Genomic DNA, 20901 nt, shown 5'->3' with positions numbered 1-20901 from the left:
TTTTGTTTTAGCGAACATTTTTAAATGGAATTAGTGTAGATCTAGGTCAATTCTGATATTTCTAATATAAATAATTCCGATCCTCTGTTTGATGCTTTCCACATCAATTGAATATAATAAATTTAACCTCTTCGGTTGATTTACCTCACATATGTACATATGTTATATCTCATTTGAGTTTGAAATTCGCTGTGAGTGGGCACCTTTAAATTGAAATTTTATTTAAAAGAACAGGTAGCTCATGTACACGACCGAGTTCACTCACGCATCTATATATCTATATACAGTAAAAGCTGTCCAAGCTAGACAATTGCGCTTCAGCACATTTTGTCTATGTCACGTTATAAAAAAAAAATGTTTTTTCTCATTTTATTGACTTTATTTTAAAAATTGGCTAAAAAACATACATTGAATTCAATAAATAACACAAAAACATAAAGATTAACACATTTTAGAATATATTTTATATATGTATGTGTATAGTATAAATATATATATATATAAATACATATTTTTAAAGTTAAAAACAAAACTAAACTTTCTAAACCACTAGAAAAATATGCATCTATTTCAGTTTTTGATAAACTTCTATTTTGTTCCAATTTTGTTTTTAACTTTAAAAACTTCGGCAGCAAAGTTGGTTGATGTGCTGATACATAAAGAATGATTTCATTCATGTTGGGAAAATTATAGTTTTCAGTGCACTCATCTTCAATTTCACTTGAAGAAGTTCCTTGGGAGATGTGTTTTAATTCCTCTACCATGTTTTTAAAAATAGTTTCATGGGAATCACCCACCTGTTCATTTATATCTATCGATTTTTCCATATTCTTCGACAACTATGGACAGTACTAATCCATTTCGAATTTGTTCAGGATAGTTGTGATTTATCAAACTTTTATAATTCAGATCTTCTTGTGGTGGACATTCCGGAATAGCTTGGGAAGGAAATCCAGTACTTTGAAAGCATTTTTTCTTATCAAAAGAGGGTCTAATTCGTCCCAATTGCATTCATCAAGATACTTATAATGTATTATCAGAAAAAGCATCATTTTTGATCCATATTTTGTTTTTACATTTTGAATAATTCCTTCGTCGAGAGGTTGTATTTCTGCCATTATAACTATGGTTTGTAGCGTTGTCAGTGAACCAAACAATTTTTCCATTTTGCTTCTTCATTTGCTTATTGTTAGAACTAAGTCAATGTTGAAAAATTACAGTCGCCATTTAAGCCTTTTTAAGGTGAGTAAATATTTTTTAAGTGTTGTTAGCTTTTCCTTGCAATCTGAACCAGCTTAAAGATCTACATTTGGTCCTTCATCACTTGTTTCAGCGTTGTTTTCTAATTCTTTTATAACATGTTGGTTGGCTTTTTTAATGTTAGCGATCGTTGATTTGGAAACTCAATATTTGCCTGCCAATTTACTTATACATAGATTGGCTTTTATTAGCCGGTTTATTCAATATCTCACTTTTTATTTTCAGAGATAACTCCACTGCGTGTTTTCTTTTTGAAATGATTGCAACAACTGATCAAATACGCGCAATTGTGTCGTAGCTAATCTATGAAAATTGATACATACAAAATTTCGCAAAAATTACGGTATTTCAACGTTTGAAATATTCCACTGATGCCGAAATACTAATACATTTGTGTGTAATATAAATAATGCATTCATATTAAATGTATTGTCCACGATAGAAAGGGATTTTAATGCTTCCTGTTTAAAAATTTAGACAAATTTTGTCCAACTTCCAAAATGGACAGTGTTCAGATTAAACAGTGGGTATATTGATATTTTGTACTATATTATATTGGTACAGAATATTTTGTCCAAATTATAAGGGTGTCCAACTTTATAGGTTTTACTGTACTTATGTATGTATACATGTACGTATGTACGGTAATACCCCGACCCTATATTTGCGCTGGTGTGTCTGTGTTCATGTCTCATCGTTGGGCACCACACATTTCTCCTCTAAGCATCAACCTTTAAACGTCTATTTTTGGATAAATTTATTTTAGTGATATTCATTGCGAGATTCTTCTTGGTGGTTCATGCTTTGGTGCCGTGTATTTAATCCACTTTAGTCAATAAATATAATTGTGATAAATAAAACTAACTACAACGCTTTAACTTACAACTCTCTTCTGCTCAGTTCGAATAAATTAAAAAGGGATATGTCCACTTGTGCAGTATGCGATCAGCCGACCAAAAACAAATGTTCAAATTGTAATCAAAGCTTCTATTGTTGCGCGGGGCATCAGAAACAGCATTGGAAAACGCATAAAGTCAATTGCAGACCCTTCAAAGTAACTATATTTCTGTTTAAGCGTAACTGTTTATGTACATATGTATGTAATTATGCGTTTCATATGCAAACACGTGTACATATGTACATATATATGTATGCATGCATATAAATAAATGCACATACATGCAGATGTACATATGTATATGCATACATTTGTGTAATTCTACACACGTTCACAAAAAAATTTATATTCAAAGGTGGAGTACTCAGATCAGCTGGGAAGATATTTGGTGGCTACTCGAAGCATTAAACCATTTGAAATCATCCTAAAGGAAGCTCCTCTAATATGTACGCCCTCGCAAGTAACAAATCCCGTTTGCTTAGGCTGTTTGAATGGAATCGAGCCTTCAGACTACGTCGAATGCGATAAATGCGGTTGGCCGCTTTGCGGCGTTGAGTGTAAGGGCAAAGCTGACCACCAAGCTGAGTGCCAATTTACCATTGAAAGAGGTTCAAAAGTAAGTGAACACGATTTTTCTGTATTTTCTTTAAATTCTTAGCTAAGATTAAATCTTTAAAACTACTAGTGATTGAAGAAGAAAGTTTATATGTATAATAATATCCATTAAATAGTGGAGAAATACTGTTATTTTTGAGGTTTCTAATGTGATGTCATAAATAATTACATTTTTTCCGCTGAACCCTACCAGATTTATCATAATAATGTATTAATTATTGCACACATTGAAAAGGTCTCCAGAAAACTCCGCGATGGAATATGTCTATCGCTTATGGGTATCCCACAATAACGCTTTTTGTCATTTACACTTAAATATCTTAAGTACATTGTTCATTTAATATAGGTCTATATAGCCCTGTAAAGCATATAATTTAAATGAATATTTTCGAAGATATTACAGATTTAAAAATTGCGGGTCGTAGCGTTTGCGGTGGTACCGGCCGGCCAAGGTGGCGGGAGCGTGCCTATAAATAGCGCGTCGGAGGCCGCGGTTATCCCTATAGCCCTTTGACTTAAGCAGCCTTTTAACTTTTTCGTCTTTCCACGCTTGAGAACCGGTTCATCATGTGCAGTCCACTAGAATGACTGTCGATTGGACTCCAGTGTGGAATGATGGAGCCATGTTTCTATTGTCACACACCGACACAAAAATTCGGTTTTATTACTATTAAAGAACACTCAAGCACTCCTCAGAATCAGTTATTCGTTGTTTTTGTTAGATTATGAACATGCGAGGCATCCACTTTGCAGAGCTTTCACCTCTTTAGAGCGTCATTGTTCCCGGTGCTCATTTCGCCTCTTTCCAACTTAGGAAATCTCTTTTCTCCGGTTGATTTCCCTTGTGCAGAGCCCAAATTCAACAGTATTTTCCCCAAAAAAGCAATGCTTTATTAACACACGATGTGCTTTATGATCTATTTTTTTCGTAAACCAACATAAATTGCTTCACAAAAATGCTGTATCTCATTAACTAATAGTTATAATCTAACTAATAGAAATGGTAGTAGTAGTATGGGTTGAGGCTGATCATTATCTGTAGTACTAGATTCCAGTATAAGTAAATTCATCAAGCCACTTGGCTGCCTCCGGATCGAAAAACCACCAACCAGATCGGTCCTAACATCGACTCGGACCACTATCTTGTTGCAGCTAAGATTCACACCCGCCTCTGCGCACGTCAACAAACACAAGGAAGGTTCGACGTGGAGAAGCTGCAATCACAACAGACAGCCGAACGCTTTTAAACTCGACCTACACTCTTGCTCTTTGAGAGCATTCGTCAACTACTCGATATAAGGGAACTGTAGGATGGCATTTCAAGCTCCTTATGTACAGCAGCAACCGAAAGCATTGGTTTTCGGAAATTGCAAAAGAACAACTGGTACGACGAGGAGTCCCGTGTGGGAGCGGAGAGAAAACAGACTGACTACTTCGCAACGTTACGATCGACTACAACACGTGCGGAATGGGATAGATGCCGAAGGTTGAAGAGGGAAACGAGACGCATTTGCAGACAGAAAAAAGAAAGAGCCCGAAATGCATGAGTTGAAGAGCTTGACAAGCTGGCCGAAAGGGGTAATGCTCGAAAATTCTACGAAAAAATTCGGTGGCTAACATAAGCTTTCAAAACCGGAGCATACTCTTGTAGAACCCCCAAAAGTGATTAAGTGACCGACGCCCAGAGCGTACTAAAATTATGGAAAGAACACTTCTCCAGCCTGCTGAATGGCAGTGAAAGTACAACGCCAGGAGAAGGCGAACCCGATTCCCCAATCGATGACGATGAAGCAGACGTCCCATTGCCCGACTATGAAGAAGTTCGAATAGCAATTACACGTCTGTAGAACAACGACGCGGCGGGGGCCGATGGATTCTCGACCGAGCCATTCAAACTTGGCGGTGAAGAATTGATAAGGAGCATGCATCATCTTCTTTGTAAAATATGGTCGGACGAAAGCATGCCCAACGATTGGAATTTAAGTGTGCTCTGCCCAATCCACAAAAAGGGAGACCCCACAATCTGCGCCAACTACCGTGGGATAAGTCTCCTAAATAAGGTTCTATCGAACGTATTGTGTGGAAGATTAAAGCCTACCGTCAACAAACTGATTGGACCTTATCAGTGTCGCTTTAGACCTGGAAAATCAACAACCGACCATATATTCACCATGCGCCAAATCTTTAAACAGCCTTTCGTCAATTTCAAAGCTGCTTTCCACAGCACGAAAAGCAGCTGCCTTTATGCCGCGATGTCTGAATTTGGTATCCCTGCAAAACTAATACGGCTGTGTAAACCGACGTTGAGCAACACCAAAAGCTCTTTTTAAGCATCTTTTATAAGAGAGTACAGCTGCTAGCGTACGACGATGATATTGATATCATTGGCCTCAACACCCGCGCCGTTAGTTCAGGTTTCTTCAGACTGGACAAGGAAGCAAAGGAAGCAAGGACCCATTTGTCTGGCAGTTAACGAGTACAACACGAAATATCTCCTATCATCAAACAAACAATCGTCGCACTCGCGACTTGACTCTCACGTCACTGTTGACAGTCATTACTTTGAAGTCTTAGATAATTTCGCCTATCCTGAAACCAGTATAAACACCTGGATATCCAACGCAGGATAACTCTTGCCAATAGGTGCTACTTCGGACTGAAGGCAATTGAGAAGTAAAGTATTCCAATACTTTTTGAATGCAAATCAAATGTTATAATTAACTACAACCCTAATTTGACCAATTTAATATCCCTTGGTTTCATTCATGGTATAGCCCGATAATTAAAATAATGATGAATACAATTCTTGTTGTGGCTCATATAGTAATATTAGAATTTGAAATAATTAAAATTATAGGTAAATAAGGGTCAATATTCCCGTCCTGCTACAGGGTGCAGAGACATGGACGATGACAACATCTGATGAGTCGACGTTACGAGTTTTCGAGAGAAAGGTTCTGAAAAAGATTTATAGTCCTTTGCCATGGCGAACATTGCATTCGATGGAACGATGAGCTGTATGAGATATACGACAACATTGACATCGTTCAGCAAATTAAAAGACAGCGCATACGCTGGTTAGGTCATGTTGTCCGAATGGGCGAAAACACTCCGGCTCTGAAAATATTCGACGCAGTACCCGCCAGGGGAAGCAGAGGAAAAGGAAGACCTCCACTCCCTTGGAAGGACCAGGTAGAGAAGGACCTCGCTTCGCTTGGAATCTCCAATTGGCGCTTCGTAGCGAAAAGAAGAAACGATTAGCGCCCTGTTTTAACTCAGCTATAAGCGGTGTCTGTCGCCAGTAAAGAAGAAGGAGTAGTTGTATTATCTATATGTCAGCCACAGTAAAGCGTGGACGGTTCCTCTAGTTCTAAATAATTTGAAGTAATTTATGTTTGGTATTAAGCCGATAAAATATAATAACCTTGAAACCCATCATTCTACTCGGACTGACGTATGGAACAACTTAGGCATTTTACAACTTGGTGTATTTTGTCAGCTATGAGGCCCATTTCTGGCTCAATGGCAATGGCTCAATTTAATGCTTCAACCAGAAAAGGCAACGGTATGATGTGGTTTCGAAGCCAGTGGGATCATCGGTCCATATATTTTCAAAAATGATGGCAATGAGAACGTACCCGTCGACTGTTATCGCGCCATGATAACCGATTATTTGATGCCTGAAATTAAAGTTCGTAATCTCGGCGATATTTGGTTTCAATAAGACGGCGCCACTTCCCACACATCGCATCCATCAATGGCCTTCGATTCAGGCCTTGGAGCAATACATCACGGGTATCATTCGCCAGTTACCAGTCGAAATGCTCGAAGGAGTCAACGAAAATTGGACTCAGACATAACAGGGGCCAACATTTGAAAGGAGTCATCGAAACTTGCCACGACACCACCCCTACTTGTTTTACTAGCTTTAAGCAATGCGTTTTTTTTCATATTCGATTCGATGGAAAACCTAAATAAAAGCGTTGAGCGGCGCGTTTTTTACAGCTCAAGTGCTGAACACGCGCTCTATGACTGCAAGCGACATCTGTCAAATATTAAAATACACACTTTCTTATGGACACAGTTATTTAGACAGCTGCACGACTACACGACTGCAGGCCGTCAGTTGTCGTTTTCCTTTAATGGCGGATTGTGGGCATGGCCGTGGTCGATTACGCTCATCTACGAACGCCGCCTTACTTTTTTGACAAGGAACATGTGTACCAAGTTTCATCAAGATATTTTTACTCAAGTTACAGCTTGCTCGAACGGACGGACAGACAGTCGCCCAGATTTAAAATTTTCTCTTCATCCTGATCATATCTCTCTCGCTTAGTTTTAGGTGATACGTACAACCGTACTTGTTGAAGGAGTATACAAATTGTAGATGCACTACAAAGTATAAAAGTTGAGAGTGCTTAAAAACCAAATTTCTTAATTTCCACAGAAGAGGCCTAGTGCTATTACTATAAAAATAATAATTTTATTAAATAAATTTTTTTAAAAGAACTATTGAAAAAACTTTTTATTTGTTTGTACTCAACTGATTCCTTAATTTATGCTATGCTAATGAAAACATTCAATTTGTTTTTTGTTTATGTAATTATTGTATACAAAGTGTGCTATTTCTCTGTCCCTGGCGATCTATGTGACATGTGGTCATTACGTCGGTTTATAATCTTTGCTAATACCGTCGTCGGTATAACAGCACGTCTTGAATATCGCTCCTAAATGCTTGAGCAACTTATGTGACTGCAAATTTAATTGATTTTATTAATACTCTCGCTACCTATTACCACAGAGTATTATAATTTTGTTCAAAATTTTAGAAAAAATTGGCGTGTTCCCGTTCTTTAATGTATGTACATATTTCCTAAACCACACAAGTGCAAGTGCAAATCTTATAAGAACTACTACCGACAGTGTGGAAATGAATAAAATCGGAGGATAACCCCGCTCACTCCCCACATAGCGGTACTGTACTAAAAGCGCAATAAAACAATAACTAAATACGCCAGAGACATTACATTTTACCACCGAGATGGTATGAGAGAGCTTTATGGGAGCCGATGTGAAATTGCACGATGGGCGCCCAGTTTTTGGTGAAATCCCATATTTCGGGACACGACAAACCGATTTCTACAAAATTTCATATGTGGGGTTCCTCTTATATTCTTATATCACTGCGTACTTCCCATATAGCACAATTTTAAATTCTACTTGATACTTGCACCTTCCATTATACAAATCAAGAAGCAATTGATATAACGAGATAAAACTTTGCACGAATGTGTGTGTGGTACCTGATCACCAATGTGTGAGTTATCTCAACGAAAATGTGTGAGGGCATTCTATTCATAATGGTATATTTTTTTGCCCATATGACTAATATCAGGATATATAGTATGATTGGTTTTTTAGTATGTGGTGTTGAGAAAAATAGATAAAATCGGGTTGCTACCACCCGCAACTCCCAAATGTTATATAAATATGTGCCATATAATGATTTTCGTTTTTCTAACAAACCTTATTCGATCCTCTGGTTGACGTTTTACACCATAAATATTTCCCTGACTTTTATTCTTGCAAGTTGCCCTTCCTTACTTGTTTTAATTTTGTTTTAGTACTGTGACTAAAATTTGTCAATAATTTAGGTTTCAGTAAAAGAATTTACAAATCCTCATCCTTTATACCAATGTATGGGGACGGTACGTTGTCTACTTTTGGCGAAAAGTGATCCTGAAAAATGGCAAATGTTTTTAAAGCTTGAATCCCTGGAAAAACAACGTCGAGGTTCTATGCAGTGGAAGGCCGATCTAGAAAGTATCGGAAAATTTATACCAAGGTATGTACATAAACAAACCATACAAAATTATCCATTTACAATCATGTGCTTACGTTGTATAAATAAGTATACGGGTTTTAGAGAAATTAGAGCAATAATAGTAAAAATACTTAACAAACAAGCGCATTATTTAACTGAGGAATATACTCAAAAAAATTAATACGTCTACTGCCTACAATTGCGTCAAAAAATTCTACATCACACAAAACTTGAGAAAGACGAAGTTAAAGTTTAAGGGGTTAGGTGGGTTTCAGAGGTACAAAAAAGACATTTTTACGATTTTTTTAATATAAGCAATCATATATTTGAAAAATATAATAAGCCATATCAATATTTGAACAATTTCTCCTGAAATTTATTATATAAATATGTTGAAAATTCAGCCGTTATGGCCTCATCTCACTGGGTGTCTCACGAAAAGGGTGCTTTCGCCGTGGACAGCATAACTTATTATTGGTTCATTTAAAATTACAAAACTCTGCTAATACATATATAAATAGCGGTTTTGGACGAAGAAAATAAAAAAATAATAAAATTTTCCTTTTTTTCTCTGACTTTGAACAAAAAATCTCATTGTTTGGTTAAATTCGCCATTTATTGGTAAAAACAAAATAGTTGTAAAGAAACCAAAAAAGAAGAACTTCATTCAAAAACTAGATAATGTTATTTTAAAGATATGTACACAATTGGAACTAAATCGGTTCATAACTTTTTCAGAAATCGTGTCCACCGACTTCTAAAACACAGTTGCAAGAAAAACGCGTTTAAAGACGGTGCACTTAGCGTAGCTAGCCTCGAGCACAAAGGCTGTATCTCCGAAACTATTCCTCGGATTAACTTGAAATTTTAGGAAAAAGAGGAAAGGACAAATTCTAGAGGTGTTGTTGAATTTAGTAAGACAAACAAAAAAAATCGATTTTTTGAAATTTTCAAACCCACCTAACCCCTTAATGCTCACTAGTTATAGAAACTAAACTCGAAAATCAATCAGTTTAATATTCACCACTAAAACATAAGGTCAAAAGTATGGTAGAATTATTTGGAAAATCATTACTGATCACTAAAGAAAAAAAATTAATACGATCCCACTTATGTATAATTTCAGAAATTCTCCGTTCTTATCATCGGGCAGGAATTTCATGTCTCAAATTTTTTTCGACTTATCTGCATGACATTTGACACATAATATTCTCATAACCTCTTAAGCCATTTCAAGAGTTTAAAATGGGTAGAATCAGGTTTACATCGAACATACCCACATATAGCGGTTTGCAAATTCATCCAATGTTCTTTCAACTAATTGCTTTTATTTCGTTTTAAATAGTTATTTATTTATTGGCGAATTTAGGTATACAAAATAACAATTAATTTAGACATAAGTCTCTTAACTACTTAATTATAACAATGATTATGACAATGTATAGTTAGAGACAAATTAAGGAGTAAACCCCCTTTAAAGAAAAAAAAAGAATATCATGTGTTGATAAACTGAATTAGAGCATTTGGAGTTATAATTTTGCGTTAGTTTATGAAGTCTGTCCGACACTAGCTCCATATTAGCCAAAAGATCCAGATTCACAGTGGAATAGTGCCAGGAGGGGTTCATTATCATTTTTAAAAGTTTTTTTTTCGTTTTAAATATACTCTTATCCTTCAAATAGATGTAATTGCATGAGTATGAGTTTTTTAATTTTTACCTTATAGATTTTTTAAAACAACCGAGTTTAACGAGGACTTGATTATGAAAACAATTGGTATTTTGCAAATAAACGGACATGAAGTACCCGTCACAGATCCACCGCATGTAGCGGTTTTTAGTAACGCTTCGTTTTTGGAACACTCCTGCATTCCGAATTTAGCTAAAAGCTTTTCAAGGGAAGGAAACTTAATTCTATGGGCACCAAAAGCAATTAAAAAGAATACTCATTTGAGTATTTGCTACTCCGATGCCGTTTGGGGTACTGCAGAACGCCAGCAGCATCTTATGCACACAAAACTCTTTAAATGTGTGTGTGAAAGGTGTTTGGATATAACGGAATGCGGAACTAATTACGATGCCTTCAAGTGCACTACCACCAACTGCGATGGTGTTATTTTACCATCAAGTTTAAAGGAATGGAATTCGGCTTGGAGGTATGGTAACAAATCAATTATAAATACATAAATATGCACTTACATCTATGCATTAACTGTTACATTTTTTAGGTGCTCAACTTGTGGAGCTCAAGCGGACATATCATTTATAAAAAGTATTTTAGAAAAGGCTGGAAAAGACTTGCAGGCCATGGATAAAACTGTGGAAAATTGCATGAAGTAAGTTAATGTACATGCATACTATATATTGTATCTCATACATATTACAGTACTGCGGTATTATATAAAGGAGGTCATTATTTGAACCTGTCTCAGCTGGACAGTTTAGAACGTTATTTCGTTGTGTAACCTAAAGCTACTATATATTGATCATAAAATTCGTTGTAAATCGACAAAGTCGATTACAAAATTTTTGAAGAGGTCGATATCAATTTTGGATCGGATCTCCCCAGGCCGAAATGTTTCACGCTCGGCCATGAAAAAGCTGAATAATGGAGGAAAATGTGTGTTTAACTTTCAGCGCTTAGTGAATAAATGTAATGTTTCTGGAAGATGTACACTTGGAAGCAATACGTATACTGCTACCTTAATGGCAGCCCTCACTATAGAGATCTTGTTGCCCGAAACTAAGCTTGACAGCTTCACCTTACAGAAAACTCATCCTTTCTTCTGAGCTTCGAATGATGCCAACGATAACGAGTATAGCTTTTTCGAGCGCTCTCCACTAGACGAATACTCTCTAAAACATTATTAGTTGGACTACGGTTTCATAGAGCCAAAACACCATTTGTGTGAGAGATTTAACCTCTTCCCAATAGCTCCTCTATAGCAGTATGCGGCAACAGCAACCTTCCTTACAATATCATTAATGTTCTGACTCCATGGAAGCCTTTTATCAACGTAAGCCCAAGGTACTTCACCTTGTCAACGGATTGTAAGCTTGAGCCTCAGAATAACGAAGAGGAACTTTCTGAAATTTTGCCATAATCACCGCCTCCGGTGAGTACTTTTTTGAAGGACTCTTTCATATCGAGAAAGGTACCTTCGCATATTCGTGGTACATAAGGGCTCCTTTCAACAATGGCACTACAGAGTGCAACGTAGTGTTGACCGATCTGTATTTACAGTTCTTCCGGAACACCATAAGGGGGCACTTCTTCTGAGGATTGGTTGCGCAGGGAATGAGCATCCAGGAGGCACTTCACGAAACTCTCTTGGTTTTCTTTAACTCAGACTGATATATAGCTATCGGTGTCTTATACAGTGCCCAATTGTTTCAAGGGATACTATACGGGCTTTGCTGAGAAGTCTTCTCTTCCAAAATTTAATCTCCGTTAGCTCCGATGTCCACCATAGAATGGATTGCCTTTCTGAGTTTTAAAGAAATGATACTTTCTAAAGTGGTCCTACACATAGAACTGCAAACATTTATGCATTCATCAATCACGTCGGGATAGGATCGAGGTTTTTCCAGGTACGGTTGGAAAAGCCGCTCGAAACTTTCTGCAATACAGTTCCCAATTTTTGATCCTGAAGTTCCTATAAGGTCTGCTCGCTGGGCGCTCTCCGTCTAAGTTAGAAGTAATATACCTATGACCACAATGAAAATGAGGATGAAATGATGATGATAAATATATATGTATGTATTCACAACATTTAAATCAAAAAGTGACTCACCTCTCGCATTAATGTCCGACCTTTCCCAGACAGTGTGCCTGGAGTTAGCATCATATCCAATTTCCTCAACAAAACCGGAGATGACCTAAACTCGACGTTATGCGGAATATAGCCTGAGTCCTAGCGGTGACGACATCCTCGTTGTTGAAATTAGATTCAGGAAAAACATTAAGTCCATTTCTGAGCATCCGACTAGCTCTCGTGCATGTTACACGAATAAGTGATTAAAAAATTGCTAGTGTTTTTTTTAGTTTCTTCTTCTTCTTAATTGGCGTAGACATCGCTTACGCGATTATAGCCGAGTTAACAACAGCGCGTCAGTCGTTTCTTCTTTTCGCTACGTGGCGCCAATTGGATATTCCAAGCGAAGCCAGGTCCTTCTCCACTTGGTCCTTCCAACGGAGTGGAGGTCTTCCTCTTCCTCTGCTTCCCCCGGCGGGTACTGAGTCGAATACTTTCAGAGCTGGAGTGTTTTCATCCATTTAGACAATATGACCTAGCCAGCGTAGCCGCTGTCTTTTAATTCGCTGAACTATGTCAATGTCGTCGTATATCTCGTACAGCTCATCGTTCCATCGAATGCGATATTCGCCGTGGCCAATGCGCAAAGGACCATAAATCTTTCGCAGAATTTTTCTTGTTTTAGTTTACAATTGGTAAAAATATTCATAGATAGTCCATACCTAAATCATATTAAGTAGGAGTCAGCGACTCGTTTCAAAACATTTTTTTTTGTCATAAACCATTTTCCAATTAACCATTCTCTATTTTGCTATTATCACTGTTAAATTATTTTATTTATTGCTTACACTTTCATTCAGATGTATATAAAACTGAGCGACTAATACTCTCCCAAAGGGATAAGCAATTCACATAATTCACGTTGGATAATTTTTTAATTATTAATAATTTTCAGATATATTCAACATTATGAAAAGTGGCTTACGAGAAGACACTATTTTATATGTCAAGCCAAAATACACTTAGTGCAGCTAATTGGTACTGATCCCAAAGAACTAATGGTAGTGCCTGAAGATCAACTCAATAAGAAATTGGAATACGTTAAGGACCTATTAGAACTATATGAGAACTTGGCGCCTTGTAAGTATGATATACCACCTAATTTTATCTATTTATCTATCTACCTAATATCAATTTTTAATTCGTTTTGTTTTTTTTTTTTTTCTTTCTTAGGTGAGGTCCGAATGTTGGGCACATTTTGTTTTGAGTTACACTCCGCAATAGCAGAACACACCCGCCGTGTAGCTTTGCAGACCACGTTGTCTCCGAAAAACATGCTCGAAGAGTCGCTACTCTATGTCGAAAAATGCATAGACTATTTGCAGCGGGAATGCGACCTTTTCGTTGAAGGACACATCCTTAAGCAAGCGAAAATCAATAGAGACGCTCTTAGAATGGTGCTAGTGATGTAGATCTTACAGGATTTTAACCCACAGGATTTCACTAAGTGAACATATGACAAATTGCTTAATTTATAAGCTAAAATTCTTTTAAAGATAAAAAATAAAATAACAATAAAAAATACCTTACTATATATACACTTACACTTCGTTTCAATTGAATAGCACAAATTAATATTTAGATCTTCTCAACATACGTTGTGACCAAATGATTTGTTCATTCATAGGCTGTGTGTCAAATGGTAACATTTTTATCTGTGTTGAGTTTGGTTACAAAATTTCCCTATGGCGACAAAAATTTTACATTTTGCCGTGCCAAATGGAAATTAGAATTTTAACACTTGAAACAAACAAAACCAACGCTATTTCGTTCTTTGAATGTTTGTCATGGTAATTAAATTATTAAATATATTCTTATAATGAATAAAATTAAAAACAAAAACTTTGCTCAGCTAATTACAATATCAATGACACTATAAAAATCCATTGATTTGAACATTTGCTATTAATTGAAAATTTTGGGGAACGTGTCATTCCACTACTAATCCTTTTGGATTTGATATGAAAAGATATGTATTTATATGTTCTATTAATATATGAACAAATCTTTTGAAGACCAAGTATATATACACTTAAGCATTGCATTTTTTATTTACTTACGTACATATGTACTACACCCGCGGCCAAGCGTAACTTACCACTTGATATTTTTTCACTATTTTCAATTTTTTTCGTTCTTTGGGTAACTTTTTTATGGATTTAATAGAATACGGGGAATATATCGATGGCTCGAATATATTTGGTTAACTGTTGACTTCAATCTGGCTCATTTGTAAAATTAAATTGAGACAACTTTTTTTTATTTGCACACAAGTCTTTGATTTCATTATTACTAATTCTTGTAATAACTTAACAACATTTTTTGTTTCAATTGAAAATGGAATTACAACATATTTAAAAAGAATAACGGGAAATCTAATATGGCGTCGGTCCACCTCTAGCGGATATTACAGCTTTGATACGAGCCGGCATTGACCCAACAAGTTTCTCCAAAACACTGCTTGAAATTTCCTCCTCCCAAACACTTTCTAACATTTTTTTTAGTTCTGGTTTACTTTTACTTTTTTGACAGAACTTATTTTTTTTTAATATTTTATATTTGTGTAAGTCAGAGATCACTTCGTTAAAACTTAACGGAAAAATTCCATTACCGCAACAAGTACCGTTACAATGAGTGATAGAACACGTTTTCGCTAGAAATTTCTTAATGGTAAGTTACGCTTGGCCGCGGGTGTATATGTTTCAGCACGTTAATAAAATTTGTGAAAATTTATCATTCCTAAAAATTGAAATTTTAAACACCCAAAATTGAGGTAATTTTATTGATTTCAAGCTTATTAAATTTTTTTTCTATTACTACTCTTACTTCTTACTTAAATAACAAAAATGTAGAAGAAGACAAGAACTTTTCTCATTAAAAGTATAATTCCTCCATTGAATGGAATAAATAATAACAATGATAAATAAGTGCTTAATTACAAATAAATATCATATTACATAACTTACATGTTTTGTATGCAGCCACAACTATTGGAAGGTTTCGAAAAAGGCGCAAAAATAATAATACCGCTCTATGTTCGGTGGGCTCGGAGTGCACACCTCAAACTTTAAACGCGTTTTTCTCAAAACACTGACGGACATGATTCCGATCGAACTACTCAACCGATTTGCTTAATTTTTTTTTAAATTTTCACAAAACGCCTGGCTATCGTCCCTACCAGATTCATAATTTTTTATAATTTATTGACAATGTTATGATAAAATTTATGTAAAAAAACATGGGGAAAAATTTAAAAACAAAACGTTAATTATTTTTTATTTATCAAAATTTTTTCATGATTCTAGTAGGGACGATAACCACTCGCGTACTTTTTAAGAATAAATTGGGTTTTTGTGTTTCATATGATCCAAACATGAGAAAACGTGTCAGCCAGTGAAAAAACGCATCTCATTCACCCAGCCATCCGACAGATGTCTTTAAAGGATTCCGAAAAAATTTGTTTATACACTCCACGATATATGTACCTCATGATATGTGAAAAAAGTTCTATTGTAAAATAAAAATATCTATGAAAAAAAAGTCAAAAAAACAGGACAGATTACCCTACTGAAACCTTAAATAGTGACTGGGAAAATCAAACGAAGAGCGAACAAGTAATGAATGGCTAAGTTCGGGTGTAACCGAATATTTCATACTCTTGCAACTTGCAAGGATCTTCTTCTTCTTTACTGGCGTAGACACCGCTTACGTGGTTATAGCCAGTTGTTTCTTCTTTTCGAAATTCGGCACCAAGGATCACAGGCGGTTAAAAGCCTTCAGGTGTTGGCAACATTGGAAAATGTAGCGAAAGTGTCCAACTTCATTGTTCGACGAAATCGTGTTTGGGTTACCAAAAATTATACTAAATCATCCTCAATGGATTTTATCTGTTCAAGTCAATACCACATACTATTAACATGTCACATACTAATTAAATTCTCTTTGGGTTTCATTAGGGCACCTTAGATAAAAGCATATGCAGTAAAGCCAGCCGATCGTTCGAAAATTCTATTAATAATTATTATACGAGTATATAGAGGCTAGGTGAAGTTTTCAACCAATTTTATCAACTTCAGGAAAAAAGATACACTGTTATTACTAAAACACGCTATTTAATTTTCACTAATACATATATGTAACTCACACATTATAGATAAATGGGGTCACTCGGAAGTTTGGAAATCTTTATATTTGTTTTATGGAGGCTAAGGGAATTATTGGCCCGATTCAACTCAATTCAATTTCGGCATACAGACAAAATTTGTCAAGAAAGTATAATCTTCAAATTTCAATTATATATCTAACACATTGACCCATATTTCCGGTAAAAAGTCAACTATAGGCACTGGGGTCCACATATTCGTGGCCCCATTATATAAATTGTTGTTTAATTTGTAAACTCGAATGTGAAAGAGTCGAGTGGAATATCAAATTGTATTATAGGGGAAGTATGTAGGTGTGGTTGTAGTCCGATTTCCCCCCTTTTTGCACTGTAATAAAAACACCAGAAGAATGTTATGTGCGATTTTCACCTAAATGAGGGCGGTGTCACGCCCAGTGTTCAAATTTGACACCGGATTGAGTGTAAAATTTAATGTTTTAGTAGTTTTTAATATAACCGTTATATGGTAAGTGCGCAGGGTTATGATCCGATTTCGCCTCTTTTCACACTATCGTTAGAAAAGTTAAGAGATTTCATGTGTAAATTTGGGTGATATAGCTTTATTGGTTGGGAAGATATATACATTGAACGTATTAGGGGGCGGGCCTACGCCCAATTTTTCTTAATTTAGTGCTTAGTTACGTTTTCGATTGATGGACGTGACTGTAGTCGATTATGCCCATCTACAATACAATCAAGTTTCATTACGATATCTTAATTCTTACTCAAGTTACATTACGGACGGACGGAAGGACGGACGGACAGACAGACAGCCGCCCGGATTTTAACTCGTGTCATCATCCTGATCATTTATATAGTATATATGTATATAACCCTATATCTATCTCGATACAAACAACTATTAAGTGAACAAAACTATTATACTCTGTACCAATATGTGGCTAGAGTATAATTATCAAAACTTTTTCAGTCCTTCTTACTTTTTACCATTTTTTATTTTTTCATACCTGCTATACAATGATGCTAAGGCTAATAGCATCTTGCGAAATAGTAGTTTGATAACTACGCAAATAGCAAACATTTTTTTGAAATAAGTCCAAAGGACAAACGAAAAGACAGCTCCGACTTAAAGTCTCTTTTACGGTTTCCAGCTCAAATGCATTTTGGTTGACGTTTTGAAATTCGGTTTACCTAAATCAACTCAAATATTATAATTTTCGATTATTCGACCGTGAAAATAATTTTCGATTGAATAACTGTCGAATTTTGTTGGCGTATTACGGTTTAAAACACTTGACTAGAATATCAACCCAGCATTAATTAATAGGTGGCAAACCGGTAAAAAAATATTTCAAATCATTCTTAACTATCACAAATACAATAACTTAAATAAATAATTACACACACACTTAGCCAAAAAATTTGAAAAACTTGCTGAACTCGAGGGGAACAAGTCCAAAACTGGACGAGGAAAGGCATAATTTGGAAGCAGTAAAAATAAAATTAAGAGACTGTGGGCAAAATTGCGAACATAAAGATTATACACACCCTTCTACAGCACAAGGGTCAATAAAACTCTGCCTTAGTCCCTTAATTTTAATTTTATTGCTTACTTTTTAAATAGATACATACAAGTTGCCATCTATATGTCGACTTGTGCGTTAGAATCTGCTATCTTTATCGATTGACCAGCGAGAATTTCATGACATTTCATCAATTGGAAGTGAAGTTATTGCGTTTTAAGTGTCAGGAGTTTCACATAGTCTCATAAAGTTATAAGTTATAACGATCCGAAAACATAGCGTTCAGAGTTGCATTTGCGTAAACTTACTTTAGTATGCAATCCAACAACAAATTTTTAAACTAGTACGAGTATAAAAATTTATGATTTTATGATTTTACGATGCTTTATGTTGGGTTGTGAGTACCTCAAATACATTTCTGTTATCGGTGCGAAAATCAGCTTCGAACAAAGAGCCTACATTAAATTTTGTTTAAAATTGGTAAAACTTTTACCGAAACGTTTCAATTGATGAAACCAGTTTATGGCGATGATTGCCTATCCCGTAGCAGAGTGCAACGTTTTCAAAGTGGTCGTGAGGACATAAATGACGATCAACATGTGGGTCAATCAAAATCCGTGATCACCGGAAATTCCATCGAAACTGTGCGTGAATTCATCAAAAATCAGCCGAAATCATCATTGAAGTTCATGGAAATGGAATTGAACATCTCCAAAACATTGATTTATCGCATTTTGACCGAAAATTTGGGCTTACGAAAGGTGTCTGGACGGTTGGTTCCGCGCAAATTGACTGACGACTAAAAATTGCTCTGATCGATCGACGCTTGTGACCGATTATTTGACCAAAAATCACATTTTAACCATTAAGGAAAAAGTTTTAGACGTAGAGGCCATTCAAACGGCTTGCACCGGCATACTGGCGGCCATACCGGGCAACGAGCTAAAACACTCGTTCGACATACTTTTGGACCGTGCAAAAACAAGTCCTGCTTACTTTGGAATACACCTTGTATGTATGTAAATTACGGGTCAAGTTTTGTCTGGAGTTAATTTCTAAAATTCGTAACGGATTTGAGTAAATTTTAGTGCTATGCTTGATTATATCTCAATTATATTAAAAGCAAAACAATTGATAAATAAAAATATATGTATATGCACTTCTTCTTTTCTAAACATAGGCGTTACGAGAGCAATAGTATTTAATGTACATACTTACATATATGATAACCATACCATCGCATGACAGAATCTACTATATGTATATAGATTATGTACATATGTACACTGGTGGTCACTTAATTAAGGACACGCCTTTTTCTTTTAAAACATTGGTTTATTTTATAATTGAAAAAAGACATATTTTTTCAAACTTAAGCTATCATATTTATTATTTTCTAAGTTATAGATTTATTAAAAATTTAACGAAAAAATTATTTTCAATGCAACGTGCGACAAAAAATTAATCATGCGGTTTTTTTCTTGCGATACAACCCCGTAGCCCATTTTCAAGAAGACTACGTCTGATGGTTCGTGTTGATACATCGTTGGTCAATTGATCCTTTACCGTGCCGAGAATTTGCCTGTAAGTCAAAAAAGGATTCACCTTCCCAACTCTACAAATTACATAGTCGTTTTCTGAGTCGTTTTTTTTCTTATTTTGTTACTGTCTATACTCCCGTAATGAATCAAAGCATTGTGAACCATAGATTTTGAGCACAAAAGTTCCTTCGGCTCTAATGGACATTTTTTTCAGTTGTTATTACCTCAATGTAGTTTCTAACAAACCTTACCGCTGGTGAGGGGCAATGATAGACTTATATAGAGGGAGAATTTATACATTCTAATTATTATTTGGTATTATCATTGCTTATATGTACACTATTTTAGAAAACTATCGTATAACTAAATATATGTGTATGTGTGCTGCTTGATATGTTTTACTTGTATGCATGGGGTTGTTCTCAAGTGTACAATTTAATACATGTTTGTTTAATGTTATCTCATCTGTAAATTTATGACATGTGTTCCCATGCATTTTTATACCCTGAACAGGGTATATAAATTTTGTCACGAAATTTGTAACACCCAGAAGGAAGCGTCGGAGACCCTATAAAGTATATACATATATAAATGATGAATATATTGAGCTGAGTCGATTTAGCCATGTCCGTCTGTCCGTATATATACGAACTAGTCCCTCAGTTTTTAAGATATCGTTTTGAAATTGTGCTAACGTCATTTTCTCTTCAAGAAGCTCCTCATTTGTCGGAACTGCCGATATCGGACCACTATAGCATATAGCTGCCATACAAACTGAACGATCGGAATCAAGTAAGATAATAAAGTAATATGCGAAGAAATTGTTCAGATCGGCTTAATATAGCATATAGCTGTCATAAAAACTGAACGATCGGAATCAAGTGTTGGTATGGAAAACTTTTGCATTTGACAAGATATATTCACGAAATTTGGTGTAAATTGTTTTCTAAGGCAACAATGTAATCTCTGAAGAAATTGGTCAGATCGGTTAACGATAGCATATAGCTGCCATACAAACCGAACGATCGGAATCAAGGGCTTGTATGGAAAATTTTCGCATTTGACATGGTATCTTCAGGAAATTTGACATGGATTACTGCTTAAGGTAATAACATAATCTCCGAAAAAATTGTTCAGATCAGATTACTATAGCATATTAGCTTCCATACAAACTGGACATATAGTTAGTACAAGAAATGCACCTGTGAATGGTATATTAGCTTCGGTGTATGCGTACAATTTTAAACAGATTACTCCTCAAAAATAATGCAATTGCTAAGTATTTGGAATAGTAGAAAAGAGCT

At 35.6% G+C, this 20901-nt stretch overlaps 1 protein-coding gene across 1 annotated transcript; it reads left to right on the top strand.

Moving 5' to 3' along the window:
• Positions 1-1991: 1991 nt before the first annotated feature.
• LOC120772742 (SET domain-containing protein SmydA-8) lies at positions 1992-13948 on the top strand. Its single transcript, XM_040101502.1, has 7 exons — positions 1992-2314; positions 2514-2774; positions 8428-8618; positions 10323-10751; positions 10824-10931; positions 13306-13490; positions 13584-13948. The coding sequence occupies exons 1-7, from the start codon at positions 2183-2185 to the stop codon at positions 13820-13822; spliced, it is 1545 nt and encodes a 514-aa protein (XP_039957436.1). The 5' UTR covers positions 1992-2182; the 3' UTR covers positions 13823-13948.
• Positions 13949-20901: the final 6953 nt, after the last annotated feature.

Source organism: Bactrocera tryoni, chromosome 3 (genome assembly GCF_016617805.1).
Source record: "Bactrocera tryoni isolate S06 chromosome 3, CSIRO_BtryS06_freeze2, whole genome shotgun sequence".
NCBI classification, from domain to species: Eukaryota; Metazoa; Arthropoda; class Insecta; order Diptera; family Tephritidae; genus Bactrocera; species Bactrocera tryoni.
The sequence above is the reverse complement of the archived record's forward strand: the minus strand, read 5'-3'. Positions and strand labels throughout refer to the sequence as shown.